The sequence below is a fragment of the Acomys minous genome, assembly GCF_964271855.1.
Source record: "Acomys minous genome assembly, chromosome: 11".
NCBI classification, from domain to species: Eukaryota; Metazoa; Chordata; class Mammalia; order Rodentia; family Muridae; genus Acomys; species Acomys minous.
The window spans coordinates 22,783,007-22,808,745 of NC_140492.1; the positions used below are offsets into that span (position 1 = coordinate 22,783,007).

A 25,739-nucleotide genomic window follows, 5' to 3' on the forward strand; every position below is an offset into this window, starting at 1 on the left:
CTTTTCTCTCAATCTTTGTTTCTCAGTATTTCTATTTCTTCAACGGAATGTGTCATTACTAGTTTCTTCTGTGTCTTTCTAAGTTTTATGTACATGCAAGCACATTCCAGCCTGTTTACTTTCTTCTTGCCCTTTATTAACACAATTTGACATCCTGTTCTGAGACTCCCTCTTGTTAAGAGTCCAGTTTGACAGCATTTCTCTTCTTTGTATTTGGTCTCAGATAATTCAAACTTTTTCTGCTTGTGTTTTCTGAGTTATAGACAGAAATTTTTCTCAGCATCGTAAACATGGTAAAATGACAATCTTTTAAAACTTTTCATACTCACAAAGTGTTATATAAAGTTCTCTGAATCAGTAGAATGTGTGGTCTACAGTTGTCAATAGCAAAAGTGAATAAATAAATAATAAACTGTTTCTTTTACCTAAAATGAATATTACAGCTAGAACTGTTTGAAAATAAAATAATGAATATAAAATATATAGAGTATCTATTATCCAAGGTTAAATTAAATATTGTACAAAAATTACTTTTTAAAAAATAGCCTGCTTGTGCTCTCTTTGGGAAAAATTATACTTTTCGTTAAAGGACCTACTGAAATTCTGTTCCTTTAGTACCTTACAATGCAGATAGTCATTGAGTGCCTTCAGCCTAAAATTATATACTACTGTGCAAGTTTTCATCATAGTGATTTCTAGTAATTATCATCTTCTCTTAGTAATTGCATGGTTTTTGGAGAAAATCAAATCTGAACTGTATCCACTGACAATTCTCAGTAACTCTGTCCTTAAGAGTATCTAACACTTCACCTTTGATCTCCGAGTCCTAGTGCCCAATGTCTAGCGACTAAGGACCTGCTTCTGACTTCAAACATTACCTACTTTTAAGGCCAAAAGAGATTATTATTCAAGGCATAGGTCATAATGTAGATGTTTTATTTCAGAAGAAATGAATACTTTCCCCCTTGGCTACTAGAGGTTGGAAAGCAAATGAGGTATTAGCATCTTTAGATAGCTATTAAAGGAAAAGGAGTAGAAAGGTTAAAGTTTGGTACACAAAAATGTCCAACACTGCAAGTTGTGCTCACTGGTCACTTGTAATAACATGTGTGGCATTATGACTTGCATTAAGGAAAAATGATGGAGGCTTGGCAGTACTCTTGGTAAATCTACGTAAGGTTTGAAAATGCTCTAGGACAGTGGTTCTCGACCTTCCTGACACTGTGACCCTTTAATACAGCTCCTCATATTGTGTTGACCCCCAACCAGAAAACTATTCTCATTGCTACTTTATAACTGTGATTTTAAGACTGTTATATATTATAAGCATGTGTATCTTCTGATGGTCTTAGGCAAGCCCTGTGAAAGTCATTCAACCCCCAAAGGGCTCACAATGTATAGGTTGAAAACCACTGTGTAAGTCAAAGTAAATATCTCTTTGTAGACAGTTACTTCCCAAGGAAGAAGGAAGTGCCTCTGTTTCTTTTCTGTCTAATTTTTGTGAATGGAAATGTAATCATTCCCAGGGCAGGAGGTACCAGGTCAGCCAGAAATTGGATATAGCAAGTAGCAAAGTAGGAAAAGGTAGGTAAAGGTATTCACTTCCTTTTTGCTCTGCCCATACTCTATAATTGGATGGTCATGCTAGCTCTAATGCATATCAAAGGAAGGGAGGACTTTTAAAAAAGTATTTATTATTATTATTATTATTATTATTATTATTATTATTATTATTATTATTAACATCATCATCATTGTTGTTGTTGTGTGTAGGATGTATATGTAGGCACACATGCCATGATGTGCAAGTGCAGGTCAGAGGGCCACTTTGTGGAGTTGCTTTTTTCTTTCCACCTTTGGATAAGACAAGTAAAATGATCTAAACCCCTGCTTTAAGACGGCCTCCTTTTCAGTTTCACAATAGACATAGATTAGATGCTTTGCAATCATTTAATCTGATTGATTTCCCTTCCTCACAGAGGCCTAGTGTGCAAAGGTTACAAATAGTAACCTCACTGACAGTTCATGTAGCCTGTTGCCTAGATGGGTTGCCTATGATAACTGGAGTCAATTTTCAGGAAGCTCCTCATGTCTGTTACCTCAATGCTGTCTTCAGTATAGGCTTCAAACAAGCATGCATAGTGCTTATGGAAAGATGAAGGATGAAGTGGGCAAGATTTACGAGGTGGCCCAGGTGTTAGAGTTCGTGCAGTGGTAACTATGTGATAGACATATAAATCACACCACTTGGCAGACTCATGTAGGAGCCTTTATTGGAAGGGTATACAGAGATGTCTCTGGGGAGACTCGAGGGAGGGGGAGAGAGAGAGAGAGAGAGAGAGAGAGAGAGAGAGAGAGAGAGAGAGAGAGAGAGAAGAGGGGGGATGGGGTGAACCCCTTTATAAAATGAGCTGGCACATGTGCAGAAACTTCACAGGTAACTTAGGGGGACCTGAATCCTGGTGGCTGGTGGTGACCCACTTCTGATGGCAGTGATGTGTTTCTGATGACAGCAACATATTTTAGGGTGGCTCTGAGGTTTCCTGTTTTCTCATGGTCCTCAGAGCCTTTGAGATGGCTGTACTACTGCCTAATTACTAACATCCCTCACTTTTCATTATTATACAAAGAAATGAAGAACCAAAAATGGAGTGATGGTGAGGAGGGAGAATGTGGGTGGAGCTTTGGTCATCACACTACTCCTGCTGAATAGGGGCATAGTTTCTCTCAGGATATGGCTAATCCTCACCAGGAGAGTATATTTGATTGTTGTCAGCTTCTGGTTCTATGGTCAAAGGCTGATGACCCTGTATGGGCAACTGATTAAAGGTTTGGTTAGAGAGCCTTTGTATCTGGGGTTGAAGGAATATAGAGAAGAAGTTAATAAAGCAGGGTACGAACAGCAAGATCAAAAAAATGACCAGAAAGGGAGTCAAGAAGGGTAAAATATATTTCCATACAAAACTATCAGAGGTCCCGAGGTTGGAAGCCTCTAGCTGTTCTCTTTGCATCTGGAGATCTGTCTGAAGTTGTTGAATTTTTACTTTTCCTCTACCTGACTGGTTGACATAGAAGCAGCCCCAAGAGTAGGCTGTAGGTGAGTTTTAACAAAGTTACATAAGGCTTGGCTATTAGGATGAAAGATTTGGTGTAGATAGGAGAGAATCTGACAAGCATTAGAAGATGAGAGGGGTGTGTTTGGGCTGTAATGTGAGGATTCCTAGCAGTGGGTGAGCTGAGTTTAAGCCTCCAAGGGCCGCAGCCCTAGCTGCCTTGTCAGCCAGTTGTTTCCTTTGGAGATTATGGAATTGTCACTCTTGTGTGACCAACAGTGGACAATTCCAATAGCTGTGGGGAGATGGGAGGCTTCTAGCAAAGCCGTAATTCGGGCTGCATTAGTTATAGACCCTCCCTTTGCTGTGAGCAATCCTTGCTCTTTCCAGATGGCCGCATGGGACATAAGAATATAAAAGTCATATTTGGAGTCGGTGTAAACATTTACGGATTGTCCCTGTGCCAACCGGAAGGTGCGAGTAAGGGCTATTAGTTCGGCCTGTTGATTAGTGGTATGGGCAGGGAGGGCCTGTGGGCATCAGTATCCCACACTATGGCATAGCCAGCTTCTTGGGCTCCTTTGTGTAAAAGGAGTTGCCATCTGTGTACTAGGTATAGATGGGCTTGGGCTGGGGCAATATGTCCTCCTACATGTATGAGGCGTGAGGCAAAAATTCCTCCATGGTTTCAATGCAGGAATGAGAGGGGAGATAGTTAGCAGCATTAGGTTGAGGAAGAAGATTAGAGATATTAAGAGGTGGGCATGGTGGGAACGTAAGTGTAGAGTCCTCTATTAGTGCCACCTGAAGGGAGAGATACCTGGAGGGAGGTAGGGTTTGTAAGCCTTTATAGGTGTTAAAAGAGGAGACAGATTGTGAGAAGAAAAAAAAAACTGCAATGGGTAATCCTAATGTTAGTCTTTTAGACTCATGAATAAGCAGCTCAGCAGCAGCTAAGGCACATGTGCAAGGTGCCCATCCTTGGGTGGTGAGGTCCAGGTTCTTTGACAGATCTGCTACAGGTGTAGAGGATGGACCCAGCTGGTGACCTAGCACTCCAAGGGCCGATCCCTCCTTTTCTGCTACAGAGAGAGAGAAAACGGGCAGCCTAGGTCTGGAAGATGTAAAGCTGTTGTCCGGAGAAGGGCTTCTTGGAGCCCATGAAAGGGCTGATGACCGGTTTGCGAAGGGGTTCCTGTAGGGAGCCTTCGGCTGCCTCATAGAGAGGCCGGGTGAGAAGGGATCCAGGAAAGTAAGAAACCAGCCATTCCTAGGAAAGACAAAAATCTCCTCTTTAGTGAAGGGAACTGCTTCTAAAGGGATCAGGTGCTTTCTATGTAAGCTAATGGCTTGTGGGCTGGGGTTAGTCCCAAACAGGTGGCCTGGTGAGTAGATATTTGGGCCTTAGAATGTGAAACTCTGTACCCATGGCTAGGTAAGAAATTTAGGAATGCAGAGGTGTTAGTTCTGCTATTCTGCAGGGAGGGGCTGCAGAGAAGAAGATCATGGATTCTTTAGGGTTAGAGATAGGGAGAGAAAAATCAGAGGCTAATGCTTGACGAAACAGGTGGGGGCCGTCTCAGAATTCCTGAGGCAAGTCAGTCCAGGTGAGCTCAGTAGAGGAGTGGGTATCAGAGTCAGCCCAGGTGAAAGCAAAGAGCGTTTGTGACTAAACATCAAGGGAAATAGAAAAGAATGCATCCTTGAGATCCAAGACTGAGAAATAGGAAGTTCCTGAGGGAACAGTGGAGAGGCGGGTATAAAGATTAGCTACTACAGGGTGGAGTGGAACCACAGCCGACTTGAGAAGTTGAAGACCCTGAACCAGGCGGTAAGTTCCTTTGGGCTTCTTAACTGCAAGTATAGGAGAAGTAAAAGGAAAGGAAGTGGGATGGAGAAGGTTTTTTTTTTTCTTATGAGTTCAGATACAATAGGCTTGAGTCCCCTGAGGCTCTCAAGACTGAGTAGGTATTGGGGTTGGGTAACATACCACGTAGGTCCTGTAGCTGGATGATTACATGGGATAGTATCTAACGATAGAGGGATTCACCTGAGGGGCTGGCAGAGGAAACTGCTTTTTAGAACTAGTAGAATGGGTGTTTAGGAGAAGAAAGAGAGAGGCTGTGAGCGAGGTTGGGCTTAGGAGGACGGGGGTAGCAAAAGATAAAAAAAGTTCCCAGTTTAGCTAGACGGTCCCTTCCCAATAAGGGGACAGGGCAGGCTGGCATCACTAACAAGGTGTGGGTGAGAGGAGCACCTCTACAAGTGCAATTAAGTGGTGGAGTTTGGCGAGGTTGGTAAGGCTGTCCCCCCTACCCAGACAATAGGGAAATGAGGAGAGGTAGGAGGGCCCGAACTCCTTCAGAACTGAGTTACCTGGCCCCGTTGTCCGGAAGGAATTGCATGGGCCGCCCTGATCCCATAATAACTACCAGAGGCTCCCCGCTAGAGATGGCAGTGCTCAAGCCTAGGAAATCCGGGCACCCTCAGTCATCTGTGGCCAGGCCTAAGGATATCAGCCAGAGGGTGATTTGGAAGTGATGTCCCTGTGCTACAGGGGACACAGCCGCAGTCTACAGACCAGTGGCCCTCTTGGTGGCACTTTGGGCATGTCCCTGGTGGCCTATGGGGATCTGAGGAAGCCCGGGCCCTGTGATCCTCTTGTCGACATTTGAAACAGAGACGCGGTGGTCCCTGGGCTCTAGGAGGCAAGGGGGCTTGGGTAGTTGCTGGAGCCTGTTGGATGGCTTCAGCCAGCATCTGGTGCTTTTGTTTACAGGCTTTCTCATCTCTCCCATGGTACATACACCTTGAAGGTTTCTGTCTGTGGGGTTAGGTGTCCTCTCTCCAACTTTGTTAGTTGAGTCCTAATATCAGGGTAACTCTGGGGGAAGGAAGTGGGTCATCAGGAGTTGTCTGCCCTCTGTACTTTCAGGTTCTAGGTTAGTATATTGTAAGAGGGTTTTTGTAAGGTGCTCTAGGAACTGATATGGATTTTCATTTTTGTCCTGGATGACCTCCTGGAGTTTCGCACTATTTACTGGCTTGAGGGCAGCCTTATAGAGACTAGACAGAAGGCAGGTCTTGAATTGGTCTCAAGCTAAAGTGCCTTCTGGGGTATTATAATTCTAGAGTGGATCCTGATCAGGTACCACCTGAGGTCTGACTAGATTTGACGTGTTAGTCTGATGAACCTCATCAGCATGTGTTCTGGCCTGTTCCCCAAACTTGCCTGCACTCTTCAGGTAGTAGGTTGTTAAGGAGAATCATATTTACTTATATATGAAGGTAGGACTGGGTGATACATTGAAATTCTTTAATGAAAGCAGACAGATTAGAAGTATAGGACCCCAGTCTCTTTTTCAATCTGAGAGAGTTCGGTTAGTGAGAAAGGACCATGTACCCTAACTAATCCACTCAGGCCAGCCACCTCCTGCAAAGGGAGAACTGAAGCTGCTTTGTGTTGAGAGGGGAAAGGAGGATTTGCTGCAAGAGTGGGTAGGTAGTAGGGGAGCTAAAGGGCATTAGCGGGGTAAAAGTGGGTACGAATGTAGGTTCTTATATGAGAGGAAGTGGGAGTTGCTGGGGAGGAAGTACCTGGAGAGGAAGAGGAAGTAGCTGAAGGGAAGTTACCTGGTGAGGAAGAGGAAGTAGCTGGAAGGGAGGTACCTTGGAGAGGAGGAAGAGGAAGTAGCTGGAGCAGAGGTACCTGGAGAGGAAAAGAAAGTACTGGGAGAAGATGTAGGCAGAAAGGGAGTGGGGGGAGATGCTTGAGCAGAGGCTGTGGATGTCTGAGAAGAGGGGACATACTCTGCATTGTTGTGGGTTGGTGCTTGAGACGTGAAAGTTCATCAGCAAAGTCAAAGGTAGTAGAAGATTCTTCAGATGGAGACCTTACAGCTAGAAGGTGCTGAGTCGGGAAGCAGGAAGAACAGGGGGAAGATGTGGAGCAGAGAAGGAAAAAAGCCTGACCATATGGGACCTCCTTCCAGTTTCCGAGTTTCTGGCAGTAGCTACAAAGTTCCAGTAAAATATTGCATCAGTGTGCCGTAAGCAGCCATTTTGATACACTATCTAAGGAATACCAAGGCCAGGTTTTGTTAAAGAAGTTTAGCTCTCAAATCGGCCATTAAGCTTAGGGATTTAAAATTCTTTAGACGGTACCCCAGGCATGTGCATGGGGGTACAGACAATTGGGCCTATTGGATCATTCCCATGGGAAGAGTAGAAGTCAGTGACTTGTCCTAGGAGTCCCAAGGGCAAAGTCTGACTGAAGGAGATTGATGAGATTGAGGCGCTCTGTACCCAGCAGCTCCTCAGCTGCTAGTCAGAGAGCAAGGGCATAGCCCGAGGGAGTCATGGCCACCCAGCGCTAGAAGGAATCAAAAGGAGTGAAACTGTTGGAAGAAGGAAAATCTTACCCACAGGAGGCGCTCCTATCTGTTACTCAGCGAACATGGTCAACCTTAGCCAGTAAAGACCATGGTTCGGGGTTCCTCTGCCTCAAGAGGTACCAGGGAGGTGCTGCACGATCAAAAGGTCAGTCTCCTCAGACCTAGAGAAGCATTTATGCTACCCAAAAGGGACACTCATCAATTTGGCAGATGTTGCATGTTGTAATACAAGGATCTGGTGCAGGAAAGTGGGTCTGCGAGCAGGCAGATTGGGACAGGATTGCTGTGGCGTCGGCAGCTGAAGGGCCTATCCCAGTCAGGGCACCAAATGTTGGGGTTCACGCTGGGTAACTATGTGGTACATATATAAATCACACCACTCGGCAGACCCATGTAAGAGGTTTTATTGGAAGAGTATACAGAGATGATCTCTGGGGAGACTCAAGGAAAAGAGAGCGGGGAGGATGGGGTGAGCCCCCTTTACACAATGGCTTAGCGCATGTGCAGAAAGTGCACAAAAGTAACTTAGGGGCGGCCTGCATCCTGGCAGCTGATGGCAGTGATGTGCGTCTGATGACAGCGACATATTTTAGGGTGGCTCTGAGGTTTCCTGTTTTCCCATGGTCCCCAGAGACTTTGGGATGGATGTCCTGCTGCCTAATTAATAACACCAGATCATCATGTTCATCCACACTAAGCTGAAAAATAAGGAAAATGTGATTGAGCCCTGCTTAGAACTGCCAGGCAATCCTCATTTTAAAGTAGAGCTTCACCAAATCTAATGCATGTGAATTTGAAAATGTGGGAGCTGAGAAATGGGGCATTACTGATGGCCGTGGGAGGTCAATAGATGTCCATTTGTGATCTGCTGAGCAAGTAAGTAGTTAGCCTTTAGCTCTTGTTGCCTTCCACTGTGCTTTACTATACCTCACCAAATTAGGCTCGGTAATAAATCACACATTCTGGAAAAACAAACACAGCTCCTTAATTAAAACACACATTTATTTTTTTAATATTTAATTAGTTTTATAAAAAAACATGATGCTTTTATTGGGGTCCTGAATATGCCTTATGCTTTTAGGAGATAATATTTGTGTCTAGTATCAGTTTGTTTTTACGGAACAAAGGGAGAGGCTCTTTCAGAAAGGTGGACTCACCGTTAATAAAGGAAGGATTCTGCTTTTTCTAAGCAAAGAGAAGTTGTCAAGAACACTGTGTTTCAGTCACTCCAGTGACATAATAACATAATATAGTTTTCTGAAATAATTACAGCCCAGTCTTGTAGACATCTGCATTCACAAAAAGTGCTGAGCTGTGCTCCCCTGCTTCCTGCTCTCCCACTGAACTGTCAAAACACAGTGATGCTTTGGGGGATTCACTGTGGATGAACAAGGAGACTGCTGCTTGTTAAGGATGGCACTCAGAAATCATTTGGTTGGGGAAAAGAGAACCCAGAGTTGAGGCATGCTGGAGCTTCTTTCTCGTTGGCAAGTTTAAAAATAAACACTGTCCGTTCTGAGTTAGGAAGCACGCCTACTCCCTGTCATGTAGCCATCAAAGTGTACATTTCCTGAAGAATCTGAGAAGTCAGATTTCATTTGTCTCAGGAACATTTGCGGGAGTGTAGAGTCATGCTGTTTTGCGATGTGGACATATGCAAATCTCAGTATTGGAAGGATCCTATCAAAGAGTCTGCTGATGGCTGGCATGTAGCACTTGGTTCTTTAACTATCACAAATTCAAACCTAATCCAAGGCTGTTTGATATAGTCTGTGTTCTTGTATTAAAGACAAAAGAAACCGGTCTACTCCCACATTTTGCACTTTTGTGTAAACGGATAATGGTGTTCCTCACATGCCTACTCATTAGCCGACTTTGAGACAATCACTATAAAGTGCCTTGTTAAAACTCAATGAAACAATAGATATTATCAATCAGGAAGACTTAAACTGAAAGTCCCAAGAGGCATTACAATGTCAGTCTCTCACATTCAAAATCTGTTAGGTCTCAGGTGCAGGTGAAAAGACAAAGTAACAGTTGTTTAAAGTAACTAGGGTTCTTGACAAGGAAGGCTAGCCTTGACCTTCTCCTCTCAACCCTCATTTCATCAGCAGGGGTGAGATTACTTTGAGACCCTGCCAATAGGTAATAAGTAACACATAAATTCCAGGACACCCTTGCACTGTAGGGTGCCCTAATGTGCAATAATCCTTAGACTATTGAGTTTATAACTCATGACATCTGGCACTTACTTGGCATTGTAATTCATGGAGATCATACACATCAGAGTGCACCATGAGAGAAAAATAAGAGAACAGTGATGCCTTGCTGCCGGGACAGGACAGAATGACGGGAAGGTGCTGCTGAGACCATGCACTCGTGCGCACTGAGCAGTGTTGGAGTGCTGTAAATGCTAATGCCTTCAGTGAGGAGCAACACAGCGAGAGGAGAGGCATGACCTATGGGGATCCTGAATAAAACAGCATAATAGTATGTACCTGATACTACTCTTCATTCATCTTATTCAAATAGACAGATGCAGTGAGAGGGAAGAGAAGAATCCTGAGCTTGGCATTTGAAGATATCGCTTATGTACATTTGAAACGTAAAGTCATGTTTAAATAACTCTGTTGACTTAAAATCTTATAAATCTGTATGAAAGAGTCCAGTGAAATATTTGTTTACTGAGATAAAAGGATAAATGAAGGGTAAATGAGGAGTGGTAGAGAAAAATCTAAAAAGCAGTGAGTGTAGAATATAGCAAGCGGCCTCTCTGGCATCCATGTCTTCTCCACTGTAGCAGAGGACTTGAGGCTTATAGAATAGAAACTCAGTTGAGGAACTCCTATCAAACAGACGACCACTTGTAATTACCCCGTCAATGTAAATTCTATTTAAAAAATATATATAGTGTGTCTACTTCCTTGTTTAGTTATTTATTCCCAAACCCACTTCTTAGAAGAGTAGTAGTCACTATCAGAAGTGTGAAAAGAGGTGGACTCTCTTCGGGGACCTCATTGATCAGGTCATCTTTATAGTTATAGGCTTTCAATTCAATATATTCTTATCTTCTAATGCTCAGAGCTGTTGGTATCTGTGTTGTACTCAATCCTTGGTGGAGAAGTGCTCAGACACACAGTGACTCTGAGAGGAGAACAGATATTCGAATAGGATGTAAATCTTGTTCTCAAGTAAAGCATCATTCCAAACATGTTTTCTTTCATACCCATGATTCTAAATGCAGTCTTCCTTCTGGCACATGTTTAACATAATTTCTAACATGGATTTTTTTTTTCATTTCAAATTTCCTGTAGTTCTGGGGACATCAATACCCCATGAACAATTTTGTGGAGCAAGAGTTCTTTGAGGGAGAAGAGAAGAAGAAGAACTGATTAAACATTAATTAGCATCAAGCCACAACTTCCTCATAAGCTAATGGGTAGGGTATGCAGATCCTTGTCAAATATCAGATGCTAGGCTTTCCAAAAATAGGGCTTCCAAGTGTTGAAGCTATGCCAAGTGCTGGCTCCTTCACAGCAAAGCAAAGGAAATGATTGCCAGAGACAGGCCTGGAGTCTGCCGTGGTCAGATGTCACCAGTTTGCAGTGCCACATGTGATCCAAGAGTTTATGAATGATCTCAACACTTGCTCCCCAAGGAGAACATATGCATTACAGAGGTTACGGATACAAATTACAGAGAGCACAGTGTTTCCATGCAATTTCTAAGAATCCTTCAGCAAGTTTTAAACATTAATGGAAAACACTAAGGAAGACTTGGCACTCTTAGCAAGACTTCAAATTATACCGTGGGTGAGGACAGAGCAGAGCTAAAAAAAGGATGGAGGAAGAAAGACTTGGCTAAGGAGCTTGGAGCTGGCCATTCCTCTCGCATGAGTTGTGTGTTTGTGTATTTTATTCCCAGCAGAATTCCAGGCTTCACAAAGTGCTGTGACTTGAAAATGAGCAAGTCACAGGGCATCCTTGTTTATTCAACATGCTCCAATTCATACTGCTGCTTTATCTGCATCATTTGCTTTGTGAATTTGCTTATACAAGGAGTATTCCTTGGGGGTGGGGGGAGCTGGAATTGTCAGCTTGCTGCAGGGTGCCAGGGTGTCAGCTTGCACAGCAGTAGCAGGATGTTTCCCTACTGAGCAATTCCTTTCCCCATTCCCCTTCTGTGCATGAGGAGCCACTTATAATTTGTCCCCCAAATATAAGATGGTGTTCTCTATATGGCTGGTAGCTGAACTGTCTGTTCTTATCATGCTTTATACAACTGTATCAAATATAATGAAATAATTCCTAAATTGACAATTACTTTGAAGGTTTGTTTTTAATGCAGTAAAGAATGGGAAAAAATAAGAATTATTTTGCTGTGGTATCAGTGGTGAGCTTTCCATTGCAAAGGAAAGTCAGCTTTAATAAGAAAGGAAAAGTAACTATAGAGTCCAGACTTGGCGCTATGTTCAGGGTTGATCTGCCCAGGCACACCACCAAGCAGCAATATTGTCCTAGCTCATGGACTAGTGTCATCCCAACAGGAAGCTTCCCTGGGTTCACAGCATGCCTGCCAGCAGTGAGCATGGAGGAAAGGCATGCTTTCCTTACAGATGTAAGGAAAGCCTAGTGCTAAAGACATGGTGGAAGTAAACGATGCCAATTCCAGCACTGACCTTTCGTGGGATATGATGCTTGGTAGGATTAGGGAAATACTGTGTCTGACTTTACTGGTGGCCATTGCTTATGCTTTTGTATGGTTGATTGAGATTCACTATTCTGCACAATAATGTAAGTTGCCATTTCTGGCAATTGCAGTAAAGTCCACAGTCTGCTTAGCATCTGTAAATGTCTGGCTTTTATATTAAGCAAGGTGAGGAGTAAGAAAATGACACTATCTCTTAACAGCTGAACAACTAAAGCTGTTCTTCAAAATGTCATTTTTAAATTGAAATGAAAATATTTTGGTCGACACTAAATGATAAGATTGTAATACGCATCTTGGGATTTATGGGTCAATCAACCAATGAACAATACTTGCTTAATTTTTGTGTGGCCCTTCAAGAAGGAGGCTTTGGAAAAGTACCTTCTCTAATGTAAGTATGCAGAAGAAGAATTCTTTGTGAGTGAGTTGGAAACTGAGTCACAGATCAGTGATATGCATGAGAAATGAATAAGCAAATGTCAGATAACAAACTGGCAGCTGAGAGATACTTCTGGCAGAAAGAGTTTTAATGCACTAATGTAAACTGATAGTTGTTTCTCTCTATGTCTCTAGTTAGGAGAGTTATAGATACATTTGTTGCAAGCTTCAAGATCTAGTTAGAAACAGGGTTCTAAGCAACACCTAAAATTGTACAAAGAGAGAATTTTTCTTTAACCTTGTAGTGTTTAGAATAAAAATGAACCCCATAGGCTTATATACTTGAATGGTTAGTCATGAGGGAGATAATTGTTTAAAATTATTAGGAGGGATGGCCTTGTTAAGAGAAATGTATCATTAGGAGTGGTCTTCAAAAAAATATCTCCCACCAGGCCACGATCTCTCTTTTTCTGCCTGTAGATCAGGATGTAAAGGTCTCAGGTACTACTCCTGAACCTGCCTATGGGCTACCATGATCCCTGCCTTATGGTAACGGAGTAAGCCTATGAAAATGTAAGCAAGCCCCCAGCGAAATGCTTTCCTTTATAAGGCTGATTTTGATCATGGTGTCTCTTTATGTCAATAGAACAAGGATGAAGACAACCCTCGAGAAGGTGAACAAAAAAATTGATATGCTATTTTTATTTTAGGAAACCTGTAGTCACTCCAATGAAGAGTTGAATGAGATCAGATAATATTGTAGGAACTTAAGGAAGATATAAGGCCTGCTGAATAGTGGCAACGGGCATACTATAAGAAGAGCAGGTGGGGTGAGAAATTAGTCACCCCAGTAAATTTCAAGATTCTAGTGTCAGACACACTGTGTGGGAAGCCTGCACATACTTAACACATGTTCAAAAGCCTTATGGGGGAAACACTGACATCCTTGGCAGGTAAAATGTGTTCAACAAATTGTAGCTATTATTATTGTTGTTGTTATTTTATTATTATTGATGGTGGTGGTATTTTTAGACTAGAAATAAAAATTGTCTTCATATGGCCCTTTGCCCTAATTCATAAAAGTGGTACCAATATAGTACACTGAATTCTGGGCAAGTCACGGTTATTGAGCACTTACCCAGGAGTGATTACTTACAAAAAAAAAATCTGAACAAGATTTTGTCCACTAGCATCTAGTTACAGAAGAGTTATGACTCAGGGGGGGGGGTGCCTCACAATTCCCTGAAGATTTATATGTAGTCAATGGTTGAGGAGGAGGACAAGGTATTTTCTGCAGTTTAACAGTTTCTGCAGTTGTTCCTTTGAACAAGCCATTATACTCCTGTAAATAACAACATATACTCCTGTAAATAACAACATATACTCCTGTAAATAACAACATATACTCCTGTAAATAACAATAATGAGGTTCATTGGGTGACATGTTTACATGCATACACAGAGACACAAACAGACACAAACACACATATTCATGCACACCCACATACACACACCCATGCACACCCCCCCACATGCACGCACACCCCCCACACACACACCCATATACACATAAGTCTGAAGAGGAGCTAGTTGAGAACTGAAAGTGAATTAGCAGGAGTGGAAAATGGAAGAGATGGGGTAGTGGGCAGAGTGAATACATTAAGTATAGATATGAGAATATCAAAAGGAAACCCACTATTATATATAATGAACATGTGCTGATAAAATATATCTGTAAATAATATTCCTTAGGCTAGAGTTGTCGCTTATATGTGGGAGGTACTGAGTTCCATTTCAAGCATTAAAATGGCAAAACAGCCCATAATTTCCTCTGTCGTTCTATGTGAGACTGAAAGTCCTATCTTTTTAAGTGTTGCAGCTCACTGAGATTACATCCTGGGAAGTTTAACTGTGTGTGCTTGGGACTTGAGTTCAGTTTTCTATAGAGAAGTTAGGAGGTGGCTGTGGCACAGCTCTCACAGCTCTTGCACAGTGTATAACTGTGAGTGAGGTTCTATCTGTACAGCGTCCAGATTCAGTGCTGTCTTACTGGCCTTTGGCTTGAGACCCCTGTTACTCAACCTTAGCATCATAATTCCACTTTAAATTACCTTTCTCATGAGCAATTTAATTTGTTTAGGATGGTTTTCTTTATCCACTGGTGTGCATGACTACTTCTATCAGTAATGTTTTCAGGCTTTACAGAACTAATGACCTCACTGTGGATGCTGAGTGCACTGTTTCAGAATGTATCTTTCAAAAGTCCATTTATTGTTCGGGCTCACCTTGTTGTTATTGCTGATTTATTTTAATGACCTAAGGTAGTAATATCTGAGTGATGATTTGCTCCAACTGAAGTTATAAAAAGAAAGACCAGAGAACGGATTGATTAAGACAAATGGGAGAAGAGATTTCTAGGAAAAGGCTAGAGATGTGATATGGAGGAGTCAGATAGGCAAGATCTAAGATTGTTAACTGATATGAAGCTTGTATAGGGCACTATAGCAGTAACTGCTGTCTCCTACAAATTACAACAGAATTTGATGGCAGTTTGGGTTTTCAAGTGTCATGGGACTAAAGCATCTTTTCTTGTTGATGACTGGAGGGAAGCTGCCCTCTGTCTGCTTTAAGCAACCTTGTCTATCAGAAAATGTGGGATGTCTGCAAACAGAAAAACAGTGTCAAGCTCTTCCTGGGGAGATGTAAATTAACTTCTATTCCCTCCAGATAGCAAATTGACAATACACCAAAGAAAAATCTGGCCCAAGTCTAGCTTAGTGTACTAGTGATTTTATTAGGGTTCCTTAAAACAAGAGTGGATGACTAATAACAATATTTAAGAAAGCTGCATCCCTGGAGCTTCTTGCATGAGGTAGATCAGCATCTTGGAGGATCTTCTTGAGGGGCTGAGGTACCTAGAACTGGGAGGAATCAGTCAGGAGTAGGAATGGTGTCTAGTTGTACCCAACTCCAGAAATAATCCTCTTGAGAACACAATTTGCCAGCCTTGCCCAAGGGGGGATTAAATAATAGTGGCAGCCAGGTTAAATTTCCCCTCTCTTTATAAGGTCATGTCCATCAAGCAACTGCAATTCCTCCTCATGCAAATACGGCATTCCCACCGCCTTAGCAGCAGCCAAGGATGTATGCCTTGAAATTCTCTACCCAAGCCCAAAAGATTTAAAGAGCCTTTGTTTCCCACAATGAAATGAGGGGCTCAATGGTGCCTGCCTCTTCAGAGCATTACCCAGCTGTCCTGCCTGGCTTTCCCTCTCAGGCCACTAGCCTTATTGCTGGTGATCTTGCCAGTACTGGAGAGGGAATAGAGTGGGAATGTTGCCATCTTCTCTCCCTAGCTTTTATAAAATGGGCGGTTAGCCTTGTGTATCTTATATATTTTTAAGTATTTATTAATTGTTAGAGTATATTTTCCTGTTTTCATCATTCCTTAGTTGCCTTAGTTCTTTGTCTAGGATTGACACCGCCTGTTTTATTTTGTCTTTGTTTTTTTTCACATCCAATTTTTTTTTAAATACCAAATATTCAACCCTGAAAATAAACTGTGTGTGTGTGTGCGCGCATCTGTGTCTCTGTTTCTGTGTATAACATCAATTAAATTTAAAAAAAGAGTCTATGCATTTTGAAAAAGATCAAAGAGGAGTATATGGGAGGGTTTGGAATGTGAAAAGAGATGGGAAAAATGATGTAATTATAGTCTCAAAAAAGGAATTAATTGTTTAAATGTAAGTGACTTAGCTCATATATTGTTGAGTTTTATTTATTACTAAAGACTTAAGGAGACTACTTCCAGGATAGAATGTTTTATTTTGTTGGTAACAGCTATGTAACAGACACCTAAAGAGACAGATAGGAAGGTAAAAAGGATACAAATTTCAGCCTGTTAGAATCTCCTGTCAGAAGTAATGTGCAGTTACTTTAAGTTTTCTTTGGCTGAGACAGAGGAGACAAGTTTTACCCCACAACGCAGTGCAAATGAACCGATGTGACTGGGAGCAGACGCGTTAGCTGTGCTACACGCAAACCCCAAAGAGCATATTACAAGTTGAAGAGGGTACAATCCCAATTATGCCATTATCTCACCCTAGGCTCTGAGTGAACAGCCTGAAAGCCTAAAATTACAGATGATGTTAGATTTCTTGGCTTCGTGTGCAAATTGGAGTCATTTTCCTTTTTTTTTTTTGAATGCATAAACACATGTTATATTGTTTCATAGGAGCAGTCCTTATAGTTTGTTATATTTTTTTCCCCCGCTTTGCTCGCCATGTCAAAGGGCTTTTTTTTTTTCCTTTTTTTACAAAATGTAGATTGTGGCAAATCCGTGCAAGAACTGATTCTCAGAATGATTTGAAAATGTCCTAAGTACCATTTGAGTTAAGGCTCTTTAGCATGTCATTTGTTCGGGGACAAGATCTGGTGGAGGGCCTTCAGCTGTCCAGATGTGCCATTTTGGAACAGATTGAGGTTGTGCCAAGACACCATTTGTTGCCAGGACCGGATATCATAAGGGTTCATCCCCCTGCCACCGTATTTTTGCACTTCTTAGCATTGCATAAACAGGCAGCTGTTCTCTATTCAGAATATGGATTAGTCACCAGCTTGCTCTCTCTGGAGGATATACCTACAAAAGGGAACCATGGCGTTAACCCTTTTCATCTCTTGCATGAATGTCACACTTAAATGCTCACCTCCCTCTCTTTATTCAGAAGGCAGTCCTTATGCATAAAAATCACATGTCCCTTGCCACTTCGGACAAAAAGAAAAAAATAAAAAGAAAACAACCTGTGAACTTCTCAGTGCTAATGTGTAATACTTATCTTTAGCTGAACACCATTAAATGAATCTACTTTCAAGTTAAGAGTGAACAGCTTTACAGAATGCTTTGCTACAGCCCCTTTAACAGAAAATAAACTGCTCTCTGCTCTTTTACATGCCTATGACTTTATTAAGATGGAAAGCTGTGTTAAGGCACGTGTTATGAGAAAAAAAGGAAAGAAAAACTTGAAAATTTTCTCAGTTGTCTCTCTAGAACTCTTTTCAGGATAGAGGCTTATTTATTTATTTATTTGGAGAATGAAAATTAATCTAAAGTTCTCACAAAGGAAAGACGCAGAGGGCTGAGATGGGTCTCCTAATAAGATAGGGAAGGCAGCTCTCCTAACATAACCCATATTTCCAATAGTTGTTTTACCTAATAAACTGCATGAGACTGTCTAATGACAGTTCTAGAAAATGCATATATATGCCTACGTATGTTTAAACACACATTTATGTAACTATTTAAACATGCACATACATATGGAAATAGACATACCCCCACATGCATGTATCTGTATGACATACAATGGAACAGTGTATGCAGATATATAGATGATAGAAAGATAGATCGATGATAGATATATGATAGAGAGATGATAGAAAGATAGATAATACATGATAAATAGATTATAGATGATAGATATATAGAGAGACTATAGATGATAGATAGATAGATAGATAGATAGATAGATAGATAGATAGATAGATGCTAGGTTTTACCTTCACATACTTTAAATCTTGTTTGTTACACTGCACTACAGGCCTGTAATCACAGTACATGCCAAGCAGGAGGACTGTAGATAATTGGTTTAAGGCCAGTGTGGGTTGCATAGTGAGGCTGTCTCAAAGAACTAAACAAACCTAAATTCATAAGACAAGATAAAGCTTGTGAGTGTTGGGATGTCAAGGTAAAAGACAAATAAATGGAGGTGGGAAACATGAAGACAGTGGAGGGAAACATATTAAGTGGTCTCAACACCTGTTTTGGAAACTTGTACTAAAATAGTCATGGCCACTATTTGCCAAATGCATTCAATCCTGTGCAGCCTGATAGGGCATGCAGCCTTGCCTTCTTGCCAGGGGAAAAACAATCATACTGATAGATAGGTGACATTTGGACATCTGACGCATGCCAGGTTTTTGGAGGTTATATCAGAGGTCCAACCTGCTGTTCTGCTTATTAATGAAAACAGGGACGATTCAGGCTGCAGCCATGCTGTAAGGGGTATCTGTGTTCTGCATGTCACGCTGCCCAGATGTCACTTGGCAGGTGGAGAATAAAAATGAAGCCCTTGTGTGTGGGTGCTAGTGCGTTGCAAAAGTAAAAAATGAGCCTGCTTACTGAAGGGTGGCAAGCTCTGTGGAGTGTACCCACATTCATGTCACAAGAAGGAAGGCTTCTCAGAGTTCTCACTTCCCTTCCCTCATTGACCCATGTGTACACAATGCCCATTAGCTTGCTTCAGGATTTAGTTGTAATGCATTTATGAACACATAAATATATATGCTTTCCTTTATAGAGAATAGATCCACCATATGTCAAATGTTCTGTACCTCACGTGGTTATTAAAGCTCCGAAGTATATCATAAATATCTTATTGCACTGTTGTTTGACGTCTAGCTTTTGAAACTGGATTTTAGCACCAATGTATATTAATGACCTTGTAATCGCACTTTCCCCATCAACGAGCACATAGGTTGGGCTTAGCATATTATGTAATGGGCCTGGCTTGTGCACCAGACATACCCAGCATTTGTTACAAGAACAGTTGAGTAAGACTTGAAGTTAATTTTGGCAAGAGAAATGGAATATCAACACGAAGCATGTTTTGTAACTGTTTTAATTTTTCCTCAGTATTGCGAGATGACTTCCGACAAAATCCCACAGATGTGGTAGTGGCAGCTGGAGAGCCTGCAATTTTGGAGTGCCAGCCCCCACGGGGACACCCAGAACCAACTATCTACTGGAAAAAAGACAAAGTCCGCATTGATGACAAAGAAGAAAGAATAAGTGTGAGTACAATTATAAGGTCTACAGGCAATGAAATTCATATCAAAAGAACAAAATTTTTAACATTAATGCCAAAATTGTATATAAATGCTAATTTACCATATAGTTGAATTATATGAATATATTTACCAAATATTGAAATTATTTAAAAGTAGAAATAAAATTTTAGGTGAGACTTAATAAAATAACCATAAATGTTTACATGATACTAATTATTGCACCAATTTCAATATGTATCTGTTATTTTGCAGTGCAATGTTAACATCATAGCTTCTAAGGTTTCTACTGGTTATTTGTGCTTTATAGATTGATATTAAAATATAAATGATAGCCATTGAGCATATTAAATACTTCTCATTTTATACTAGATTCAGTATTTTAGAAGTAAATAATGAGGACAACTTCCTTTTAATAAAATTTACCTTTGATATTACTTATTAGTTTTATAATTATATGACAGCGACCGAGAATGCATGTATTTTATTGAAAGTAAATGCTTCATTTGACTACAAAGATATTATTTAAAAAATCATATTTGTGTATCTGTTATATCTGTTATCAATGAGAGTTTTCTCATGTGTATATTGAAATGATAGCATTCCATAAAATCTAAATGCTTGGTAGAGATTATATATTTACTCATATGTTTCTGTCTTAATTATTGCTTTTTAATTTTAGTTTATTATCGTTTATTCAGAATATATTCTGATTATTATCCTATGGGTTTTATCTTACCATTACCATCCATCCTCCCTCCTTTTTCTGCCATATTCCCCTCCCCTAGATCTCTGACAGAAGGGAACCTCCTCCCCCACCATATGACCACAGTCTATCAGGTCCCATCCAGATAGCCTGCTTCCCCTTCCTCTGTGTGCCTATCTTCCTACCTTTGCCTTAATTGCTAATACGAAGAGTTATCATGCCAATAAGAGCTCTGTGGTTTTGTACTGAGTACACTTTTAAAATGTATCTGCATATGTTTTCAAAATATAAACCTTAACTTTTGCTATATATCAAACCATCTCAAAATTCAATGGTTTATATAAACCATTTCCATTATAATCTGAATCTTTTAAAAGCTCTTTTATTCACTCAACATTAAACTTGCCTGTTCTTAAGTAGTCAACATTATTAACTAGACCCTCCTCCCTTTCTTTGTCTTTTGTTTTGTTTGTTTTATGTAGATCCGTGGTGGGAAACTGATGATCTCAAATACCAGGAAAAGTGATGCGGGGATGTACACCTGTGTGGGCACCAATATGGTGGGAGAAAGAGACAGCGACCCTGCAGAGCTCACTGTCTTTGGTAAAACCCTCTTCTAAAATATGTATTAGTTACTTTTCTTGTTTCTGTGACCAAACACTTAACAAGAAACAGCTAAACAAAGGAGCATCTGGGGACACAGAGTCAGTAGCACAAGGAAGCTGGTTCCTCACATTGCATCTATAGATAGGAAGTGAAGAGAGAGAAGTGGTTACCTTTTTTCCTTTAAATCCAGCCCAGGACCACAGCCCACAAGATGGTACTTTACATATTTGGGTTTGGTCTCCTCACCTCATTTAACCTAACATAGAAACTCCCTCACAGACAAAGTCAAAGTGGGTCTTGTCAATAATTCTACATAATATCTAACTGGCAATATTGATTGTCACAAATTATAAACAGTTCTACTTTTATTAACACTAAAGACTGGAGCATATATGAACAATTATTCATTAATTAGAATAATCATTAGTGATTATGATTGGGATTTTCAGGGCTTTACGATAAGAACTTTAATGGCAAAATTTTAAAAATCTATACATGTACTTTATTTACATATTTAGGATGTTGCCTTTTATTAAAATATTTTTGAAAAGCTCTTTCTAAGACAATTTGAAATAATAAACCTGTCAAATGTTCATCATTCATCCTGTTTTGAAATATTCATCATGTATCAGATAAATACCTATATACATGCATATATGCACATACATACACACATACATACATATACATACTATGCATACATAGGTGTGCTTGTAGGTGGATTTAAATACACATTAAGAGAATTTAATTCACTCATTTTGATATAACCCTCCTTTTAAGATTTAAAGGAATATTTAAAAGTTTACATTATTTTCCTATGACAGTAAAATACCTCTCCTAATCCCATGTGTGTTATGGCAAGCTCCCTGCTTACACTCATTACTACAGGACATGCACAAGCATGTCGCTGTAGTCTGGCATGGTCCCTAACAAAGCTTCTTCTGCATCTTGAGAGGCATCTTTCAGTCTTACAATGAGAGCATCATTATGGAAACATATGTTGTGATGCTCTTTTGGTTGTGCTTTTCAAACTTCCTGCATATTGAGTAATCTTTGATCATAATGCCTGTGCATAAGCCCCAGCTTAATGTCCCAAATGAGAAAGGCAGAAAATATCTCATAACTCATTAAAATCATGAGTAAATATAACTCTATTCAATGTATCTCTGTAAACTTCTGTTCACCTACTCTAGATAAGTACAAATTTGTTTCTAAACTGTAAGCAGTCATCTCTAAGAGTCTCAAAACTCTTTCTACTCAGTAATGAATAAAATACAGTTTTATCTTGTAAGATATAAAATTAGTGGTCACTGAGTATCAGCATTGAAAGCCCACAAGTATGGCCCTTCTATTTAAAGAAACACTCATTGCTATTATTTGTAACTACCACACGCTCTTGAGCAGAAAACATTGCATTATGGCAATATAGACTGTCTTCAGAAGGAAATGGAAAGGGTTCAATGTCATTACCAAAGCAATTAGATCCACCAGTAATGTGTCTGTATTATGAAATATTTACCTTCCCTTCCCTAAAGACGGCACGAGAACAGCAGGAGACCCCTAAGCCTGTCAAGAGTTGTGGTACAACTTCTAAATTATTTTAAAAATAGCTATCAACCCAAGAGATTAAATTTATCCAGAGGCAGTTCCTGTGGAAGAATTGATTTAGGGAACTGAGTAACAGTTGTCTGATGGTGTAAACTGGCCTGAGCGGTTTTATATACAGTAAGTTAAGGGAAAACTGAAATCTCATTATGTATTTTAAAACAACAACAACAACAAAAAAAGCTACACTCAAAGTCAAGTAAAATGGGAGAGGGACAGACAGACAGACAGAGACAGTAAAACAGGAGAGAGACAGAGAGAGATACACAGAGACAGGGAGAGAAGGAAGCAGAGACAAAGACAGAAGAAACAGAATGGAGGTGTGCGGGTGTGGGAGCCGAGGAGTCTCGGGGAGGAGCAGGCATATTATGATCAACATATATGTAAATATATTAAAAACATTGAGAAAAAGGAAATAAAAGATAGAATAGGGAAGTGTTGGTATTAGTCAAAGCTGTGACTTCTGTGTGAGAGAGCTTTGGTATGCTGTACCTCCTAATTGTAGAGAAATAAGGTAAATAATTTTAGAGATATAAGGTAAGCCCACCTCATTTATTACATTGAATTTCTTACATCAAGAACATTAAAAAGATGAACTGCCTCGTATTTCAACATTATTAAATATTATCATTTTGGAATTAAGTTTATAAACCTGATTTAGATTACTTACCCCACGTGCTCAGCTTTAATTTCAGGTAGCTGCAAGTTTACGTTAAGGTCTTTGGCTACCATTGTGCGTCTGTAGCTATGAAATGCCAGCTTTACTCTAAGATATGTTCTACAGAAAAAATAATCAATGATGTTTCCTGTTCAAGAAATATCATTCACTTATAAATTACAAAGAAAAAAAAGGGTTTTTTTTTCTTATGCAATAGTCATCTACATCACTGCAAAGAAACAAAACAAAACAAAAAACCAACCTCTTCCTTCAATAGTTTTACTCTTCAACATCTGGACATGTTGTAGGAAATATACTTTGGTCATTTTGTTCTAATCTGGACTGTTTTCACAAAGGTGTGATCAGAGTATACTAATTTTCAGAACTAGATGAATGATCCCCTCCCATATTATTTTATGAGATAACACTTTTCTCCTCAAGTACACATCATCAAATCTAAAAATCAGAATGTGATGTTCTGGTCTGAAATGGCACTGTCATCTGTGACAAACTCCAGACATGCCCCCCCCCACTCCATAAATAATTAATGCACATGTCAAGGCCTACAGATCCTAAGCATTCTCAGGGAAACTAGGTTCAAAGCACGTAACTTATAAGCAGAAAACTGTTTATTAAAAATACCCAAAGTAGGCAAACATTATCTAAATAATTTCAAATGTGTCAAAATAATATAAATATCAGTTTTATTCATTGTCATTTAAACATGAATAATTAGTACTACAAATCAAAAGAAAACACTGAAATATTTGCTTCATAATTTCTTTAGTAGCCCTTCACATGTACATGGATGTGCATGAAGACATGTATGTAAGCACAAACTCCCGCACACTCACAGAGGTGCACACCCACTCTTCATCTTTCTTTCTTTTGTTCCCCCCCACCCCTTTGGGTATTTATTTCAGTATTTAAGCATGTGTTCTTTCTCTTATATGTTTTATATGTTAATTATGACTTTGCTCTGTATTCTTGTTTTAGAAAATAATAACTTGGTCAAATTACAACTTTTTTTCAACCCTTACGTTTTTGTTCTCTTTTCTAAATCCACCTCTTTCTGGTATATTCTTTTTTGGATCATTTACGCTATTAACGCTGAAATTTGGATGCCTCGGTGATCAACTGTGAGGATCTGATTCCAAATACTCAAAGGCAGAGTAACTCACATCTCTACTCTCTAAGTAGCATCATGGAAGGGAGAGACAGACTCCTCTGAAGCTTTCAGGCCACCTAGCCTCATACAGCTTGTCTCCAGATGGCTTGTGAGAACCGACACCCAGTTATCCCCTCACGTCCATGTGATGCCGTTATACACTGGTACCCACAAATACAAACATATACATGTAATACATGGACAAATAAAAATGGTCTGGGTTAGTTTTAGCCATGTAAATACTACGGCGTGTAAACTAACTATTATCATACTGTGATTCATTTTGTCTTCTGACATAAAAGTTGTTTCAAGATGGTAAAGTCTACGTTCTCTTTTTCACAATTCAACAACATGTGCTCTCCCATTCCTTCTGTCCTGGACGTCCCAGACTCTGTCCATTCGGTCCTGTTCCAGGATCTTCAACCTGATTTTGCCTTCCTTTGCTTTGATGGATTCCTTCCTTCCTTTGCTGGATTCGGAATTTCACGCATCCTGTGTTTGTTTCCTTTCTTCCTGTTTACAAAAGTATTTCTCTATTGCTTTTGGCTTGACTGGAGCTTGGGACACATTCCAAACCCAGATGCCTTTAGTCTATGTGAAATTCAAGTTACAGTGTCAACATTGTTTAATTTTCTGTGACTATTGAGAGTGGCTTTCTGCTCCTTCGGTTCCTCTTGGGAAGTCTACTATGACTGTGATTGGTATTCTTTTGCATATTGCCGTGGTGTTTTGATTTGCTCCTTTTTCTTTCTAGATTCTTAGCAGTGTATTCTTAGCATACTGTTCTGAAACATTACAATTGCATGCCTTGTTTTGGCACAACTCTACACTCTCATTTGTGCTAGTAAATCAAAGTCAGAGTTCTCTCAACCAAAGAAACTCCTTTATTAAAGTTTTTGCACTTTCTATTTGACTACAGCAGGGCACGTATTTATGAATTACATGTTAAATTTCTGGATCTTTTTTAACTCTTTATCCTTTGATAGTAATCTGTTCTTGAACCATGGGTGTCTCCTCTGTCTGACACAAAGTTTGCTTCTTTTTCTCTTGAGACAGGGTCTTGCTCTGTAGCCTAGGCTGTTTTAAAATTCCCAACCCTTCTATTCCCGTCTTCTGATTTGGGGATGAGAGGCAAGCACCACTATTCTGGCTTTGTCTCACACAATTCTAATAAGACTGTTTTGAATTAAAAATGTTTTTCCCCCTTTGGTATTCATTTGCCCCCCTTTACCCATAATTCCTTTCGACATGCCACCTCTTCCCTCCATTACTCTGATTTTACAGAGAAAGATTTTTTGAACATCCTATCATGTGTTGCTATTTATTCACGTTTTTTTCCCACCACTTAAAACATATAAACTTTGTCATATCATGATTCATAGCTAGAGTTTGCATACTAGTAACTGGTCAATTCATGGAGGACTGAAACATGGGCTCATGATACCGATTTTTAGTCGCTAAATGAGAAAATGGGCTCCTATGTTGAGAGGAGCTGAAATATACAGAGATAAAGTTAAGAATAATCTAATTTTAGAAACCATAAGAAATATCTACGTCTCAGGGCTGTAGAGATGGCACAGGGCATAAGAGCACTGGCTGCCTTTCTAGAGAAGCAGTATTT

At 40.1% G+C, this 25,739-nt stretch overlaps 1 protein-coding gene across 20 annotated transcripts in view; it reads left to right on the forward strand.

The window, feature by feature from the left end:
* The window catches only part of ROBO2 (roundabout guidance receptor 2), a 1,536,637-nt gene that overhangs the window by 1,358,721 nt on the left and 152,177 nt on the right, over positions 1–25,739 (forward strand). For all 20 annotated transcript variants that reach the window (XM_084801525.1, XM_084801512.1, XM_084801523.1 and 17 more), the window contains 2 exons: positions 19,224–19,381; positions 20,564–20,684. In XM_084801525.1, the coding sequence (XP_084657651.1) occupies positions 19,224–19,381; positions 20,564–20,684 (279 nt within the window). The remainder of the gene's footprint in view (positions 1–19,223; positions 19,382–20,563; positions 20,685–25,739) is intronic.